Below are 16,351 nucleotides of genomic sequence, written 5' to 3' on the forward strand. Positions count from 1 at the left end.
CAATATATCATGATTTATTTTCTGTTGGATTAAATCCTTCATGTACCTTGAAACTGAAAGCATACAATGGTTAAATAGGGCACCATATACCTCCGGGGGAATCCTATTCCAGCTCTATAGTAAATCAAAGCTGGAATACACCTGTGCATATAGGGGGCAGAAATAAAAGTTTGAATTAAAACACACCACATATATAAAACTCTAGTGCTGAATTCACACATAATGGTAGTAGAGCGGCACTATAATCAATGCCAACATTTTTAAACTTTTTCTATGGAAGACCATAAACACAGTATCACAGTTTGCTGCCATAACTGTGCTTTTTATGTACATTTTTGAACACGGTTTTCCCATTGAAATCAATGCAGGGAAAATGCAGCAAAAATGAAAGGAAAAGGATGTTTCACTGAAAAAGTTTCATGCCCTAAATAGCAGTGAGTTCTTAAGCGTATTTTATAAATCGGTCTTTTCAAAATCCTGTTCCCTACAATGTAAATGTCTTCTGCTTTGGCTGTTCTGTGTGAAAATCTACAGCACAAAAAATGTACTGTATTGCTGAAAACAGCGATATTAATAGTCGCCGCTGCTACATTGCTCCATATTAGACTTATTCCGTTTCTAATCAGGAAGGAATTTTTTCTCTCTAACTGAAAACAAATTGTCATTTACTTTATGTCTTGCTTTGAATCAGAACACTATGTTGAAAAAAGGTGAAACTTGAAGCACTTGTGTTTGTTTAAACCCTATGTGTGCAGATATGGTAGTGCTTACTGTCAGTTAGGGCGGTTCTGGAGATACCATCCCAAGCGTGGATGCACATACTGGAAGAAAAAGTGCTGCAGGTCAGCTAGGCGGAAAGTGGGCGGAGTCCATTATAGTCATTGGGGTCCACATGGCGCCCAGAGACAAAACTGTTCAGCTGCGGGGATTCCCCTTTCCTGTTCCCCAAGCAGAGCAGGAAAGCAGAATCTCCAGCGTAAGTGTTAAAAGGTATCATATCTACAAGTTACTTGGTTTCTCTCACTGAGAACACTTTACTCTATTGGCTAATACGGTACCAAACCTATTTTTCATGTTAAAGCACTCTAACTCAGCTTGTATAACAATTCTGTCTACCTGAGAAATCTTTATGGGTGTATGCAATTTTGGTCCATGAAAAATACACTGTTTTCATGGCATGCATATGTCCATATTTGATGCACATTTATTGGGTCTCTGCTGCGCTATTGGCCCTGTAAAAAAAATGGAAGTCAAACAGAACGCATCAAAACAGAAACATTTTAGGTTTTTTCTATCATTAATTTCCATGGAAAAAAAAAACTGATCCATTTAAATTCAGTTTAACTTTAGTTTTCTCTGTTCCAAATATGGAACAGAGAAGCAAGAGGCCCTAACTGAGCCCAAACACGGATGTGAAGGGGGGCTAATACAGATCCCATATATGTTCATATGCATAAGGCCTGACTCTTCTGTTTGGAAGAACTGCCAGCCTGGGCTAAATAATATGGGAAGGTACAGACAGCAAATATGCAAACACTTATTTGTCAGATCAGAATTTGTATGTAGCATTAAAAATCAGCAGCTGTCAGCAGCCCACCATTTGCTGCCGAACAATCGCATTAGTGATCATTTAGGATCATGGAGTACAGCTGATTGCTCCATGTTAACAAAGTTGAATGAGTGCCAAACAACTTGCAAAAATGTTGTTCAGCGCCTGTTCCTTGCATACGATGTACCAGTGTTAAGGCTCACTCACACGGGCATATTGGGACTGCGGAATACACGCCTGAAAAACAAAACCCAGCATGTCATATTTTGGTGCATAATACGTGCTATTTGGTTTTACAATACATAGTAAATATGCAATGTACTTGCGTATTTATCTGTGTACAATCCTGAAACATCTGCACATAATATGCAGCTCCCACACACCTGTGTGACTGAGAGATAGGGGTGCCTGTACACATTGCTGATACACATCGCAAACGCATGGGCATTGGTTGCTGGACTACTCCTGGACTTGTCAATTCAAACAATGAAAAGTCCATGTGCTGTCCCGCAATAAGAGAAGATCCACAGTGTAAATACAGGCACCCCAAGGGACCTTGTACATGTATGGAACATTTCTGCAAGACGCATCAAAAGACGCCGAAAATCCTGCACCAAAATCCACATGTTTACATGCAAATTACAGAGCAGAAATCGGCAGCGGCAGATTAAGCTGCATTTTTAAATGCGTCTTGCAGAAATATTTTGCACATGTGAAACATCCCTTAGGGTGATTTCACATGAGCAGAATTACTCTGCAGAATGAAAGGCGCAACTTCATTTGCAGCTGCTGAATTCTACTTCAATAACCACAATTTTATATATTGATTTAGGTGCAGCTCTTTTCTTGACCCTTAATTCTACGGCCAAAAAAAGATAGGACCGGTCCTATCTTTCCCGCACATAGTAAATACTACATGCTGGAAAGATCGGGCAGCACCTATATTCTCCGCTCTGGTGTGGAGATTGAAAAGCCGTGGATGGGGAAGTAATTCCCCTGGTTCAGGTGCAACTATGCTCCGTGCCGGTGAGCATAGTTGAGCCTACGCTCATATGGAACTGCCTTTTCAGGGCTTAGTCACACGGGCGCTGATGCGCCCGTGTGACTAAGCCCTTACTGCAGGAAGAAGACGGCCGTACTTCAAGACGGACGGCTCCCCGCAGCGCTGAAGAAAGAACACATGACCGGCAATGAAGCCGGTCACATGTTCTTTCTCCCAGCGCTGCAGAGAGACGTCCGTCTTGAAGTACGGCCGTCTTCTTCCTGCAGTAACACGGGTGCCGATGCACCGTGTGACTAAGCCCTCAGTGTTTTCTTGCGGAATAATTACGCACATGTGAAAGCACCCTAAGAGGACCTAAGGACACTTTTATATGGCCGGATTTTGGTGCAGATATTACTATAACTTATGGTACAGAATGTTGAAAAATTCCGCCCGTATGAAAGGACTCTTAATCAAAGTAGCCCTGAGGTTAAAATATAATATTATTTGTTCCTTGCCGGTGAAGTAGCAGGACTATTTGTACCACGTGACTCCCATTGATAAGAAATAGCTGCTCCAGTCTCATTTAATGGCCATTGTAATGTAATATATTTAACTCTGTGAAGTTCAGTTTTCTCAGTAGGCTGTCAATGTACACCGCGCCAAGCTGGGCTGTCTGAATGCTTTTCTGCAATGGCCTTAAAATAGAATACCCTTTGACAAGCAATATGCAGTTACTTTTACTGTACAACAGCTTCTCAAGAAAACAGCTATGTTGTGTTGATAATTAGCCATTTCTAATTTTACCTACAATACGGTCTCAGAAATGACTGTTATTACACCTTGCGGAGACTTATAATTAAGGGAGCAATCTTTTTTTTTTTCCTTGTAATTTTCTTTGTCATATGAAATGTTCTTTCTATAAACGATATTCTGTTATTCAGCTTTTAATATTTCTTTTACAGGGAAAGTGAATTTTCTTAACATTTTGCGTAATCATACATTTGTGTTGTTGTTGTGGGCAGACTTTATTAAATATAGGAGAGGAATGTCTGTTGCTAAAATTATATGCTGCAAAATAATATGTGGGGTAAACAGTATTCATTTAAATTACTTCTAGTCAGAAATTACTTTTTGTTGCATGTTTTTGGCCAATGAGAATATATGGAGTGTAACAGCGGATAAACTAGTTTACATCTTACAATGTTAATGGAAATTTCATTTAGATTGCAAAATAAATGTAGTGGGAATGTAAGAGTCTTAGTGCATTTCTAGGAGTCATGCTCATTCAAAACCGTGAAAATTATATATTTGTACAAAATTGGAAAAGTTAGCCAAAACTCAGTTCTGGTCCTGTAATTTATGTTATTTTAATTGCAAAACATACACATTGAACATATATTTAATAAAAAGTGCTTTTCAAGTGCAAATTCTTTAAGCACACTATAATGATTGGTCAGAAGCGCTAATCTTTTCCAATTCAGTATCGACCCTCGTCCGACATTTAAAATTTCCCTGCATAGCTCCTATGTCAGACACATGTTTCTAACATTATGCAGGACAGCTCTCCAATATCACGTATGGAGCTCTGTCCTGTATACTGTAACATACATATGCAGAACAGCCTGTGACATGCGAGAGCTGTCCTGCATACAGTAAAATATATATGCAGAACAGCCTCCTACATGGAAGAACTGTCCTGCTTACTTGCAGAATAGCCTCCACTGTCGGAGCTCTTGATCTGCATACTGTAGCATACATATGCTGAACAGCCTCTGACATTAGAGAGCTGTCCTGCATACTGTTAGAAACATGTGTTAGCCCTTCTCCAATATCAGAGCTGTGACGGGAAATCTTAATGTCAGACGAGGGCAACACTGGATTGGAAATTGCTAATTTTCAAAAAATTGCTAATAAAGTCACCATGACAGATCATTTTTATGTGTTTCTGTTGAGTAATTCCAAGGAATCCACAAAATGCTTTCCTACTCAAAATAAATTGGGGAGTGTGCGGGTGGCAGCGAAATTGGTTTGGGAGGGTTAACGTCTGGGGGCCCAAGTAGCTATATAACTGGAAAAAGTTTGTTCTAAAGCTGAATTAAATGTCTTATGATTACATATATACAGTACTGTGCAAAACTTTTAGACAAATGTGCAAAAAATGCTGCAAAGTAAGAATTTTTTAAAAAATAGAAGGTGTCTGATTCCAAATTTATTCTGCAACAGGACAACAACCCCAATCATACAGCCCATGTCATTAAGAACTATCTTCAGCATAACGAACTATGAATCCTAGAAGTGATGATATGGCCCCCATAAAGCCCTGATGTCAACATCATCGAGTCTATCTGGGATTACATGAAGAGACAGAAGGATTTGAGCAAGCCTACATCCACAGAAGATCTGGTTAGTACTCCAAGATGTTTCGAACAACATCCCTGCCAAGTACCTTCAAAAACTGTGTACCTAGAAGAATTGATGCTGTTTTGAAAGCAAAGTGTGGTCACACCAAATATTGATTCTATTTAGATTTCAGTTTTGTTCATTTACTTTGCATTTTGTTAATTCACAAAAATAAACTATTAACACTTCTAGTTTTAAAAACATTCTTATGTTGCAACATTTTTTCTCACTGGCCAAAAACTTTTGCACAATACTGTATATAAAAATGTAAGGTTATACGTATTCCTAATATTGATGTTTTCAATTATTTAATTTTATTTTATGGTATTACCAATCTTTATTAGGCCTCAGTCACATGGGCGCATCGGCACCCGTACACCGGCGCCGATGCGCCCGTGTGACTGCAGGAAGGAGACGGACGTACCTGAAGACGGACGTCTCTCTGCAGCGCCAGAGGAAAGAACACATGACCAGCAATGAAGCCGGTCACATGTTCTTTCCTCCAGCACTGCAGAGAAACGGCCGTCTGCAGGTACGTCCGTCTGCTGGTGTCAGTCACACGGGCGCATCAGCGCCGGTGTACTGGTGCCGATGCGCCCATGTGACTGAGGCCTTAAGGCGTAATCCCGAGTTATAAAGTGATGGCACATTGCTAGGGTATTCACTGTGCAGTAGAGCCCTGGCCACCCAACTTGGATGAGAGGGACGAGCTGCAATTCTCTGCACAGCGAAGTCGGTGGGAATTCTGCATGTTCATTCTCATGCCAATTGTAAAGTAACAGCTTACCCTAGTGTTACACCACAACTTTCTAAGATGGGAATACCCCTTTAACTAAATTATAGACTACAGATATATATAATTACATCTCAGGGGTTTGTGCCCTGTTCTTTTGCTAGAAATTCCACAAATATATTAACATATACATCCGGTGGGTATTTACAAGTATGACTGTTATAAAGTGATACTTGATACTCTTGGATTTGCATTCGTCAATATTGCTTGTATCACGTGATCCATACGGTTGATATTCCTTGAACTGTTGATATTCCTTTGACTATTAGGCACAGTGATGTGTTGTATTGCAATGTCTGAGATGCTAAATTAATTATCAGTAGAGTTGAGAATTCCCTTGCTGAAAGATAGGAGAGAAGATATAAAAGAAAACATCTAGTAAGAAAAAGGTTAATATATGTATTTTATACATCAATTGTTCACAATACACATGCATATAAAACGCTACCGTGCTGAATAAAGTTATGCTAATACACAATTGCTGCTTTCTTTTGATGGCACGATTCTTTTGAGATTTAGGCAAGAAACAATGCAGAGAAAAAAATGATGTTGACATGTCAGTAAAGTAGATGGTTGATTCCAGTAGTTATGGGTCCTTTTACAGGGGACGGAGCTGTCGGGTAAACGGCGTTCAACACTCTTTGCAGTGATGCTCGGTCCTGTGCTGTTACACAACTCAAAGAGTGACATGGAGACAGAGCGGCCAGGCAGCGCAGGAATCTGAACGATAATCGTCCCGTGTAAAAGGGCCATACGTGCAATAAGATTTTGGATTCTTATTGGGTATCAATATAGTTAGTAATATTTGTTCTAACTGTGATGTCTGTGATTCTACAGCATGCTTAGGAAATGTCAGGGACTTCATTCATGTATTTCAACATGATGCTAAAGCAAAGTCTGTGTGACTAGTTTGGCTCCTCTACAGGTATGCAGCTCATTTGGTGGAAACATTTGAATTTTTCCAAGAGAAGATACAAACTCCTAATGGGCAGAACTTGCACGGGAAAAGAACCCATATTTATTTACACAAGTGATTTTTCTCTTGGACCGATGGTCTGAGTTTGAAAAATCACTGCATGTCCTATTTTTGTGCGATTCTTTTTTAAGAATTGTCAATTATTTTCTATGAGAGCATAAGATAATGGATTACACTCACATGCCATGCAATGTGCATGGGAGTGTGATGCATTTTATTGGATGTTACTATGGGGATCACATTAGGAAAAAAAAAAAAAACAGGAAGTACAGAGCAGTGGATTTCAATGCATTAGTTCAGATGAGCGATTTTCCGGTGCATAAAATCAGCAGGTTGGAAAAGATAGTGCATACGAGCGCTTTCTGACCGGACGCTTTTACATGCGGCCAGAAAAGATAGGACTTGTCCTATCTTGCCGAAATATTCCGGCTGTTTCCATTGACTCCTATGGGACCCTATGAGAGCCAGCAGGAAAGGGAAGGGGGAGAGAGTTTAGCAGCAGCTTGCATTGCTAAAGTCCCTCCACCTTCCTTTGGTGGTAGTACCCATAGGCTTCTATAAGAGCTTCTATTGCCGCCATCAGCCGTCAAGGAGAGGGGGAGAGACCTTAGAAGCATGTGAACTGACAAGAAAATGGGAGATTTAGCCGTGACTTGGTCGTGGCTTTCTCCCGTTCATGTGATTTTTGGCCGTGATGCGGGCAGCTGAAAATCTCAACACCCATGTGAAAGAGGCCTCAATTGGATTAGAATCCAGGACTCGAGTACTGCAATCAAGACAACATATTCTAGAGACCACTGCCTACCCTTTGGACTGGGATTGTTCATTGTAAACCATTCTTCTGTATGTGCAACTACGCTTTCTCAAGCCTCATCATTGTAGAATATACACACATTTATTATTTATACATACTGTATGTGTATGTGTGTATATATATATATATATATATATATATATATATATATATATATATATATATATATAAATGTGTGTATATAAATATATATTAGCTCATTTTCCTTTGCTTGAATGATTGTATTGTTTAATGTTAGAGTCAAACAAATGTGTATTATCTGAGTTGCTATCATATTGTACAATATCATGAGGTTTCTGTAAAACTTTTGTAGTCAATATGAAGAGCACAGGAGTACTATGAGAGAAACTATAGCAACTTTGAATTAGCAGCTAATATAATTAAGTCGGTGCATATTACCAGGGCACCATAATTAAATCAGTGGATATAGATAAGAATATTGTGTAAGTTATTAAAACCAGATGCTAGGACTACAAGGATCTGCAGGAATAGGTGTAAGACGTTAAGAGGTAAGAATAGCAACACGGAAAGTCAGGAAAGTAATATCCAGACTTACACATCTTATCAGTGAAATAATTAGCAAGAAAATTATCTAATTGGAATAAAACCTCCTGCTGAAAAATACAGTGATCATTTTGCAAACCCGGAACCATACTAAAATGTGTACCAATTAGCAGGCACCGGTTTGTCCTTTGGTTTACTTCTCGGTTGAGGGCAACATTCGATGCACATGGTTGGAAATTTTCCAAATGTATATGTGTAACGTGCTGATAGGTTATCATTGGCCAGATGTATTTCAAGAGGCTGTCCTTTTGGCGTACATTTGGCTGGTAAATGTTAGTATTAGAGATGAGCGAGCGTACTTGCTAAGGACAATTGCTCGATCGAGCATTGTCCTTAGCGAGTATCTTCCCGCTCGGGAGAAAAGGTTCAGCTGCCGGCGCGGGTGACAGGTGAGTTGTGGCCATGAGCAGGGGGGAGCGGGGGTGGAGAGAGAGATCTCCCCTCCGTTTCTCCCCGCTCTCCCCCGCCGCTCCCCGCCTGCCGCCGGCAGCCGGATCTTTGCTCCAGAGCGGGCAGGTACTCGCTAAGGGCAATGCTTGATCGAGCAATTGCCCTTAGCGAGTATACTCGTTCATCTCTAGTTAGTATATATTTTCCTTAACTGGACTGCAACAAGCCATTGAATATTATTCTTAATACAAGTATGTGCAAAAAAACAAATGCTATACGAATGTTCAGAATTAGCGGTGGCCGTTTTTGGTTACACGGGAACATCTGTGACATGCATTCCGTGTATCTGTTCAAAGGACGCTGCAATGCCTGAACATGATGTGCATCTATACGGACCATCTGTGACCACATTCTATGTAAAAACAAAGTAGTACAAAATGACAAAACCCTATTTTTAACGAGCCTTTTATTTATACTATTGCAGGCCTGCTAAGCAGGAGCTTGAATCTGAATTATTTTCCATTACTTGCATTACAGAAGCCAATATGCAGTGCACTATACTTGTTAAATCAGAATTAGGTCACTTTCAGACAGCAGTATTTTGGTTAGTATTTTGCATCAGTATTTGTAAGCCAAAACCAGGAGTGAAACCTACAGAGAGAAAAACTAGAATGGAAAGATTTGTACCTCTTAGGTGTTTCCGATGCCCTCTTGGTTTTAGATCACAAATACGCATGTAGATACTGACCAAACTACTACCAGACATTAAAATCGCCACTTGATCACTGTACCATGGCTCCTCTCTTAGGCCACTCTCACACATGCGGCCGGCAAAACGCCGCAATTTCGATTGCAGCATTTTGACGTAATTTAATTTTTTTCTTTCAGACGTGGGTTCCTGCCTCCAACAGCGGGATTTAGTGCACACCATTGTGATGGGTGATGAGGTGCGCTAAATGCGGTAGAATAGAGCAGACAAAATCGTGGCATTAGAAAATGCCGCGATTAAGCACATGTCTGTAAGGCCCCATTGATATAAATGGGAGTGTTATACCGTGATTAATGTGGCGTTCAAAACACTGCTGTAATCAAGGTAAAAAGCACGTGTGAGAGCGGCCTTAAGGGCTCAGTCACACGGGCGTTTGTATGTGCGTATGAGTGGCGATCCACGCGTATTTGCGTGCATAAAAACATCTGCACCGCAGACATCCACATCTGTCAAAAAAAGAACATAAGGGTAGCAATAGAGCTGGTCATGCCGATTTTCGTCCGCATTCGGTGCGGGCGTTTTTCCGTGCGAAAATACGTGCGGATCGCCGCCTGTGTGACAGAGCCCTGACCATGACTAGTTCCATTACCACCCATATGTTCTTTTTTTGACGGGTGATGACGTCTGCGGAGCGGCCGTTTTTCCGCGCGGAAATACGCGCGGATTGACGCTGACACGCACCTTCAAACACCCGTGTGACCGAGCCCTTAAACTGATTGTAACCTGGTATAATAAAGAAAGAAGTTATTATGGGATTTTGGATGCACCAGACTTTCTTCATTTGCCTGTTCGTCAAACTCAATACCCGACAGCTGTCTTATGCGCTCCACCTATACCCCGGATAAAGTACTATTGTAAATCTCAGCGCGGTGAACTTTTTCTCGAGACTTCTATTAAAACTGCCACAACTGATGTCATTGCCCTTTTGCCAGTAAAGACATCACTGGCCACCGAATAGCAGTACATACCTTTTATGATATTTCCCTGCATATTAATCAGCAGAAAGGTGGTTTATGTATAAATATTTAATTATATTGCTTTGTTACATTTTTAATCTTTATTGAAAATACAAAAACAAAAAGTTAGCAATTTGATGTAAAAATATTTTCTGCTGCATAAAAATGTGATATTTGTCAACGTTGAAAATAAAAGAAATGAAAATAATTAAATGACTAAGTAGCTAATAAATAAGCAGAAGGATCGTCTCCCTGCAGAGGAAAATACTATTCTGTAGTTTGGAAGTTAATTTACATTCCAGGCTGACTAGCTGTGCTGCCGCTGAGAATGTAGCATTCTATTTAGAACATCAATAGGCAAATTCCTCATGTATAGCAAGATTCATCCATTGTTTATTAGTGAGAGCTAGAGGTCAAGTGCATAGGTAAAATGCGAAATAAATATTTCAGATACAAGGCTACTCTACAGCCTTGGTTTTCTAAAAATCCACAATTACTTTGGCACATAAATATTTAAATTGTCACTTTATCATTGTGAACAAGAAATGCGGGTGGGTCATTCAATTCCCCATCTTTTGTGCACCATAAATGCTTTTTCTTTATTTTAGTGTAAACATTTGCATCACCCATGACAGCACTGAATATCAGGGGCATCCAGCATGTGTAGTGCTTACATTCTGCTTGAAATGCAATCTCTTATTACAGAAATTGCAGCAGTAACCACCAACTCTAAATATTTCATCGATAAATAATGGCCCAATTTACAGAGTTTCCATCCATAATTTAACATTCTTCCTCTGGCTTTACAATTAGGGAATTATCGTGCATCAAATGTTCTTTAAGATGTATGGATGCTGTTAGTGTTTGGATTATGATCCTACACTAAAACAAAACTACACGTATTTGCAAAGCATTTAGGTGGAAATTAAAATCAAATGTTTGGTATATGATTATATTGTATGATCACAAAGATGTTGAAAATTTGTATTTGGCTCGAGAATTGGCTGTCTGTTTCCGAAATTTGCTATTTTCTCATTGTCACACTAAATTATTATATAATACGCCCGATCTTAAATAGGTTCTTCCCCTACTGGCATTTTGGTTTGGGGTGTTATGTTCTGTGGGAAAGCTTGAAACCTTCGATATACTTAAAGGGGTTGTCCCGAGGCAGCAAGTGGGTCTATACACTTCTGTATGGCCATAATAATGCACTTTGTAATGTACATTGTGCATTAATTATGAGCCATACAGAAGTTATAAAAAGTTTTATACTTACCTGCTCCGTTGCTGGCGTCCTCGTCTCCATGGTGCCGACTAATTTTCGCCCTCCGATGGCCAAATTAGCCGCGCTTGCGCAGTCCGGGTCTTCTTCTTTTCTGAATGGGGCTCCGTGTAGCTCCGCCCCGTCACGTGCCGATTCCAGCCAATCAGGAGGCTGGAATCGGCAATGGACCGCACAGAAGCCCTGCGGTCCATGGAGACAGAGGATCCCGGCGGCCATCTTCAGCAGGTGAGTATGAAGACGCCGGACCGCCGGGATTCAGGTAAGCGCTGTGCGGGTTGTTTTTTTAACCCCTGCAGCGGGGTTGTCTCGCGCCGAACGGGGGGGGGGTTTAAAAAAAAAAAAAACCCGTTTCGGCGCGGGACAACCCCTTTAAGCCTCAAATGGATGTATCTGAATGCCTATGTAGTTGACTCTCTTGAGAATAAATATATAGTGACTTAGCAGAGCGTGAATCTAGCCTAGGCAATTGGGTCTCCAATATGAAGAAGACATTCTTTTACCCCTGCATACCAAAGATATCAATGATGCAGAGGTTCAGAGTTTTTGCTGTATTTAAGGGCTATGTAAACTTTTACACTCTTTTCTTAATCAATGGGTTTTTGGAAATCAAGACTTTTTGAAATTGGTTTCCATTAAAAATTTTGGATTATTTGATTTCTGTACTTGTATCATTTTTCAAGGCACCACAGACTAAAACACTAAAATCTTAGCGAATTCTGTCAGTCGAAGTAAATTGACATCTCCTCTCCTAGCCTGCAACCCTGATGTGAACGTGCCTTCACTGCCTCTCTGCGTAGCTATTACAGAGGACTATATGAAAGTGTCGGGGAATGTTGGAGGAAATCAGAAGGACAAAGAACCAAGAAAACTACTATCACAGAGGGCTGTGGTTCACTCCAGCTGAATTTTCTGTTCTTATTAGCAGTTAGAGGAAAGGGACCAGCAGCTACTGGAGAGAGGATGAAACAGCTGCGTAGTATTGAGTGGGCATAGTTATACTAAGCAGCCTATGAAAGTGGAGAGGGGAGGGGGAGCTGAGCTAATCAGTGCTGCAAATGCCCCCTGAGCTAGAAACTTGAATGTAGGATAGCCTGTAAACCAAGTATGAGGCTTTCTAAATGCATGAGAAGGAAAACTCAAATAAGAAATAATATTTTTTTTCTGCAGGCACTTAGTAAAATATGTCTGTATTGATTTTCCATGCACAAAGGTTTCCATAGCTTTTAATGCAGTTTACTTTAGCCACATTATTTGAAGTACCAATAGTAAAAAGTCCATTAAATTTATCAATTTTTACTCTTTTTATGTAAAATGTACTTAGCACAATCTGTAACTAAATATAAATACAGTGTGTAGAACATGTAACAATGCTTCAATTCTTGTCTTGGGACTTATTGAAAAGACTTCAGAAATCTTTATAACACTCACTATTGTTAATTTATGGTTTAATTTGGGGGTTTGAGTATAAATTAATCTGCTGTTGGAAGTCAATAAAACATTTTCCATTTTACTCAAGGCTATATTTGTTTCTGCTTTAAGTATTGAAACTTAAGGGCTTAGTAGTTTAACTTGCAATGATTCCAGCAGCAATTTGAGTTCCAGTGTAATATTAAATCTCTATTTCATGGATTAGCTTTCATCATGTCTTTAATAAATACTCAAGCACGTTGATCTAATGCAATAGCTTCTAAAACAGTACAGACACAGCTAACATTTGAACCCCAAGGTCATCACTCTGCAAGTTCTGCCAAGATTATTCAGACTCAGACCTTTTCCCAATTATATTTGCAAGAAATCCAGAATGTCTATGCTCAAAATATTAAATTCCTTTGAATTCATTTTTTAGTAGATGGGGAAGGTATTTCAGTTGCTTAATATGTATTAGATGTGCCCATCTTGCACAAATGCATCAATGCATTTTTTGCACTTGACAGAAGTCCAACCTTTAAAGAGAATTTATCATAAAAAATGCCTATCTTTAAAAGGACAGAATCACATAAGAATGATGAGTTCATAAAGAATAAGAAATTATTTACTTTCATGTAACATTTAAGTTTATCTCACATGGATGACTTCATGTCCTATAAACTTTTTCCTTATTTTGTGTTAGCAGCTATGAATTAACAATAAATCAGTCTGATTCTTGGGTTATTTATATACTCACATACAATACAATTCCTATTAAATAATGCAGCAATGGTGGTCACCCAGCTGAGTGATGCCCTATATTCAGAAATCTTGCTTACTTCCCCATAGTTCATATCCCTGACATACCCAAATTAGCAGGCTGTTAGCGATCATTTGTAATAAATTTTTTACATCATGTGGTTTCTAAGTGGGAGTGCATTTTATTCATGAAGGAGTTTCAGGGCACTTGAGTATAATGGTTTCTTACCTGAAAATCATGGGAGTCCTGTACTGCAATGTTTGCTGTATTATTCAAGAATGATGTGAATTACATCAATTGCTAGTTTGGGTCTATGTTTATAAATTTTGAACTTTGTGTGGCGCAGAGTGTTAAGGCAGCAGATATGCAGTCCTAAGCTCTTGCTCACAACTTGAAGGTTGTGGGTTCAATCCCAGCATGGGTCAGGTAGCCGGCGCAAAGTTAACTTAGCCTTCCGTAGTCAGTAAAATGAGTACCCAGCTTGCTGAGGGGTAAAGATGACTTGGGAAGGCAATGGCAAACCAGTCTGCCAGAAAAACATCATGATGTGACGTCACCCTAGGGGGCTTTACCTTACCTTTATAAATTTTAGGGTGCTTCCTATTTGATTATATAACAACTATAGAGATCATGGGCGGAATTTATTAAGACTGGCATGTAAGCTGAAGCTCACTGTAGGAAAATGCAACAAGTGTATTAAGAGGTCCAAGCCACTTAAATACATTTGGCTATCAGTGTGCAATGAAGTGTAATCCAAATCACAAATTTACTCAATAAATTACACCAGCTTCTTAGATAAATTATTGTAAGTCTGCCATGCCACATCTGCCCCACCTCTCCAGCTAAGTTCAGCTTATTTTTACAAGAAGTGGCAAGAGTGTTGAAAACAGGGCTGAAAACTTGCATATTTGTGCAGGTACAGCTTGAGCAAAGTTATGCAGTGGCACATGACCCTTCATAAATCCCCCACCCCCTCCCAATTGGTGTTTGTAATACAAGTGTGATTTCAATTAGGATACAATAGAGATGGTTGAGGGAGTAATAATAAACTGCTGCAGAATAGAATATGCCCATCCCTGTATTACTGACAAGCCTGGGGCATTTAATATCTAAAAGCTTTTAGATCAAAATTGCAAGCGCATATATCCCAAAAGTAAAGAAATAAAACCTCCTCAAAGGAATAGTTTATCTTTTGTGAGATCAAACACGAAGGACAATTTTCTTGTGTTACATGCAGATTTTGCCATGACTTTAGATGTGCTGCAGATTTCATTTATTACCTTGCAGGTATTTGCAACACACAATATGCTGCACACTTGAAATTTTCGGGGAGGTTTTATTTCTACACATCGGGATAAGCTTTTGTAAAACTTCATCAACTTGCATTGTACTTGCCTTTGATGTAACTTTCTTCTGTAGATTCCAAAACAAAAACGTTGATCAAATATGCTATATCTGGACATTGCCTAAAACTCTATCTTGTAGTGCAATTATTGATACACTGTATAGCAAGGTTATATAATTAGCTACTAGTCATTCACTAGTAGTCTGGGATTGGATTAGTTGTCTTTCTAAAGACTGCTTTGTCTCCACTCGCTACTTGTGTTTACTAACGCAGTCTATGGATTTTAGAACACTTCTTTCTCATTTTAGGAAAATTAAGATTAATAGTTTGTGGCTTTATTCTTAAAGGGGCTGTCTGATCAGAAAAAAAAACTTCTCAAAATGCTTTGGAGGCAATCAATTGATCACCACTAGTTCCATTTTTATCACTCAGTTGGTTTTGCCTGGGAAAGTTGTTGTCAGCCCAACATTTACCTTGAAGCAGCACTGATGGTTGTCTTAGTGGTTGTCTTCATGAGATAACAATTTTAAAAATGCAATCTTTTCATGTTTTTGTATTTTTCCATTAAAAGAGATGTTATATGACATACAGGGGTTTTCTCCAAATTAGACAAAGCAAGCAGCCGCTGTAAACAGTGGTTCTCCATCAAGAAACTCATTGATTTCAAAGCATGCTGTTTATTGTAGACTTTCACTCTAGAAGTAATAAGGACTGATCAGCAGCTTCCTTCAATGGTAACACTGGGATTCCTATGGGGTGCTTTTACATGAGAGGAATTTTTTTGCAAGATGCGGAGAAATCTGCACCAAACTTTGTAGAAGCAATTTCTGCCTATGTGCAGATTTGGATGCAGAATTGAAAATGGATTAAAGGGAATGCCGTACTGGGTTCATGCTGCCTGAATCAGCTTCTCCTCACCCACAGCGTATTGACTGACAGCTCTTTCCCTATACGCAGAAGGAGAGAGAGCTGTCAGTCTTCCTGCTGCTGGCATTCCGCATCAAAATTCAAAGTGTGTGTAATCTGAAACACTGCAGTGTTTCATAATAACACATACACAGGGGTAATAGACATACCAAACCACAAGCAGCATGAACCTGGTAACAGGTTCCCTTAATTATATCAGCAATTTTGTGTCAAAATCTGCATGCAAACATGCGGATTTTCAAGTGGAATTCTGCAGTAGTAGATCAAGCTGCGTCTTGTGGTGCGAATTGTTGAAATATTCCGCTTAGCACTCTAGCAGTGGCGCTATGTGTTATTAGTCAAAAGAACATGTGAAGAGTAGGCTGGTGGTCCAAGCTGGACTACAGTTTAAGGGTGCATTCGCACGAGCATGTGCAGTAGATAGGTGCGCA

The 16,351-nt window shown here is 39.6% G+C and overlaps 1 protein-coding gene across 1 annotated transcript in view; it reads left to right on the top strand.

Annotated features, from left to right (window-relative positions):
• Positions 1 to 5,161, top strand: part of LOC136580619 (protocadherin-9) — a 46,915-nt gene extending 41,754 nt beyond the window's left edge. The window contains exon 3 of the mRNA XM_066581321.1: positions 4,758 to 5,161. Within this exon, the coding sequence (XP_066437418.1) occupies positions 4,758 to 4,820 (63 nt within the window). The 3' untranslated portion in view covers positions 4,821 to 5,161. The remainder of the gene's footprint in view (positions 1 to 4,757) is intronic.
• Positions 5,162 to 16,351: the final 11,190 nt, after the last annotated feature.

The sequence above is a fragment of the Eleutherodactylus coqui genome, chromosome 1, assembly GCF_035609145.1.
Source record: "Eleutherodactylus coqui strain aEleCoq1 chromosome 1, aEleCoq1.hap1, whole genome shotgun sequence".
Classification (NCBI taxonomy): Eukaryota; Metazoa; Chordata; class Amphibia; order Anura; family Eleutherodactylidae; genus Eleutherodactylus; species Eleutherodactylus coqui.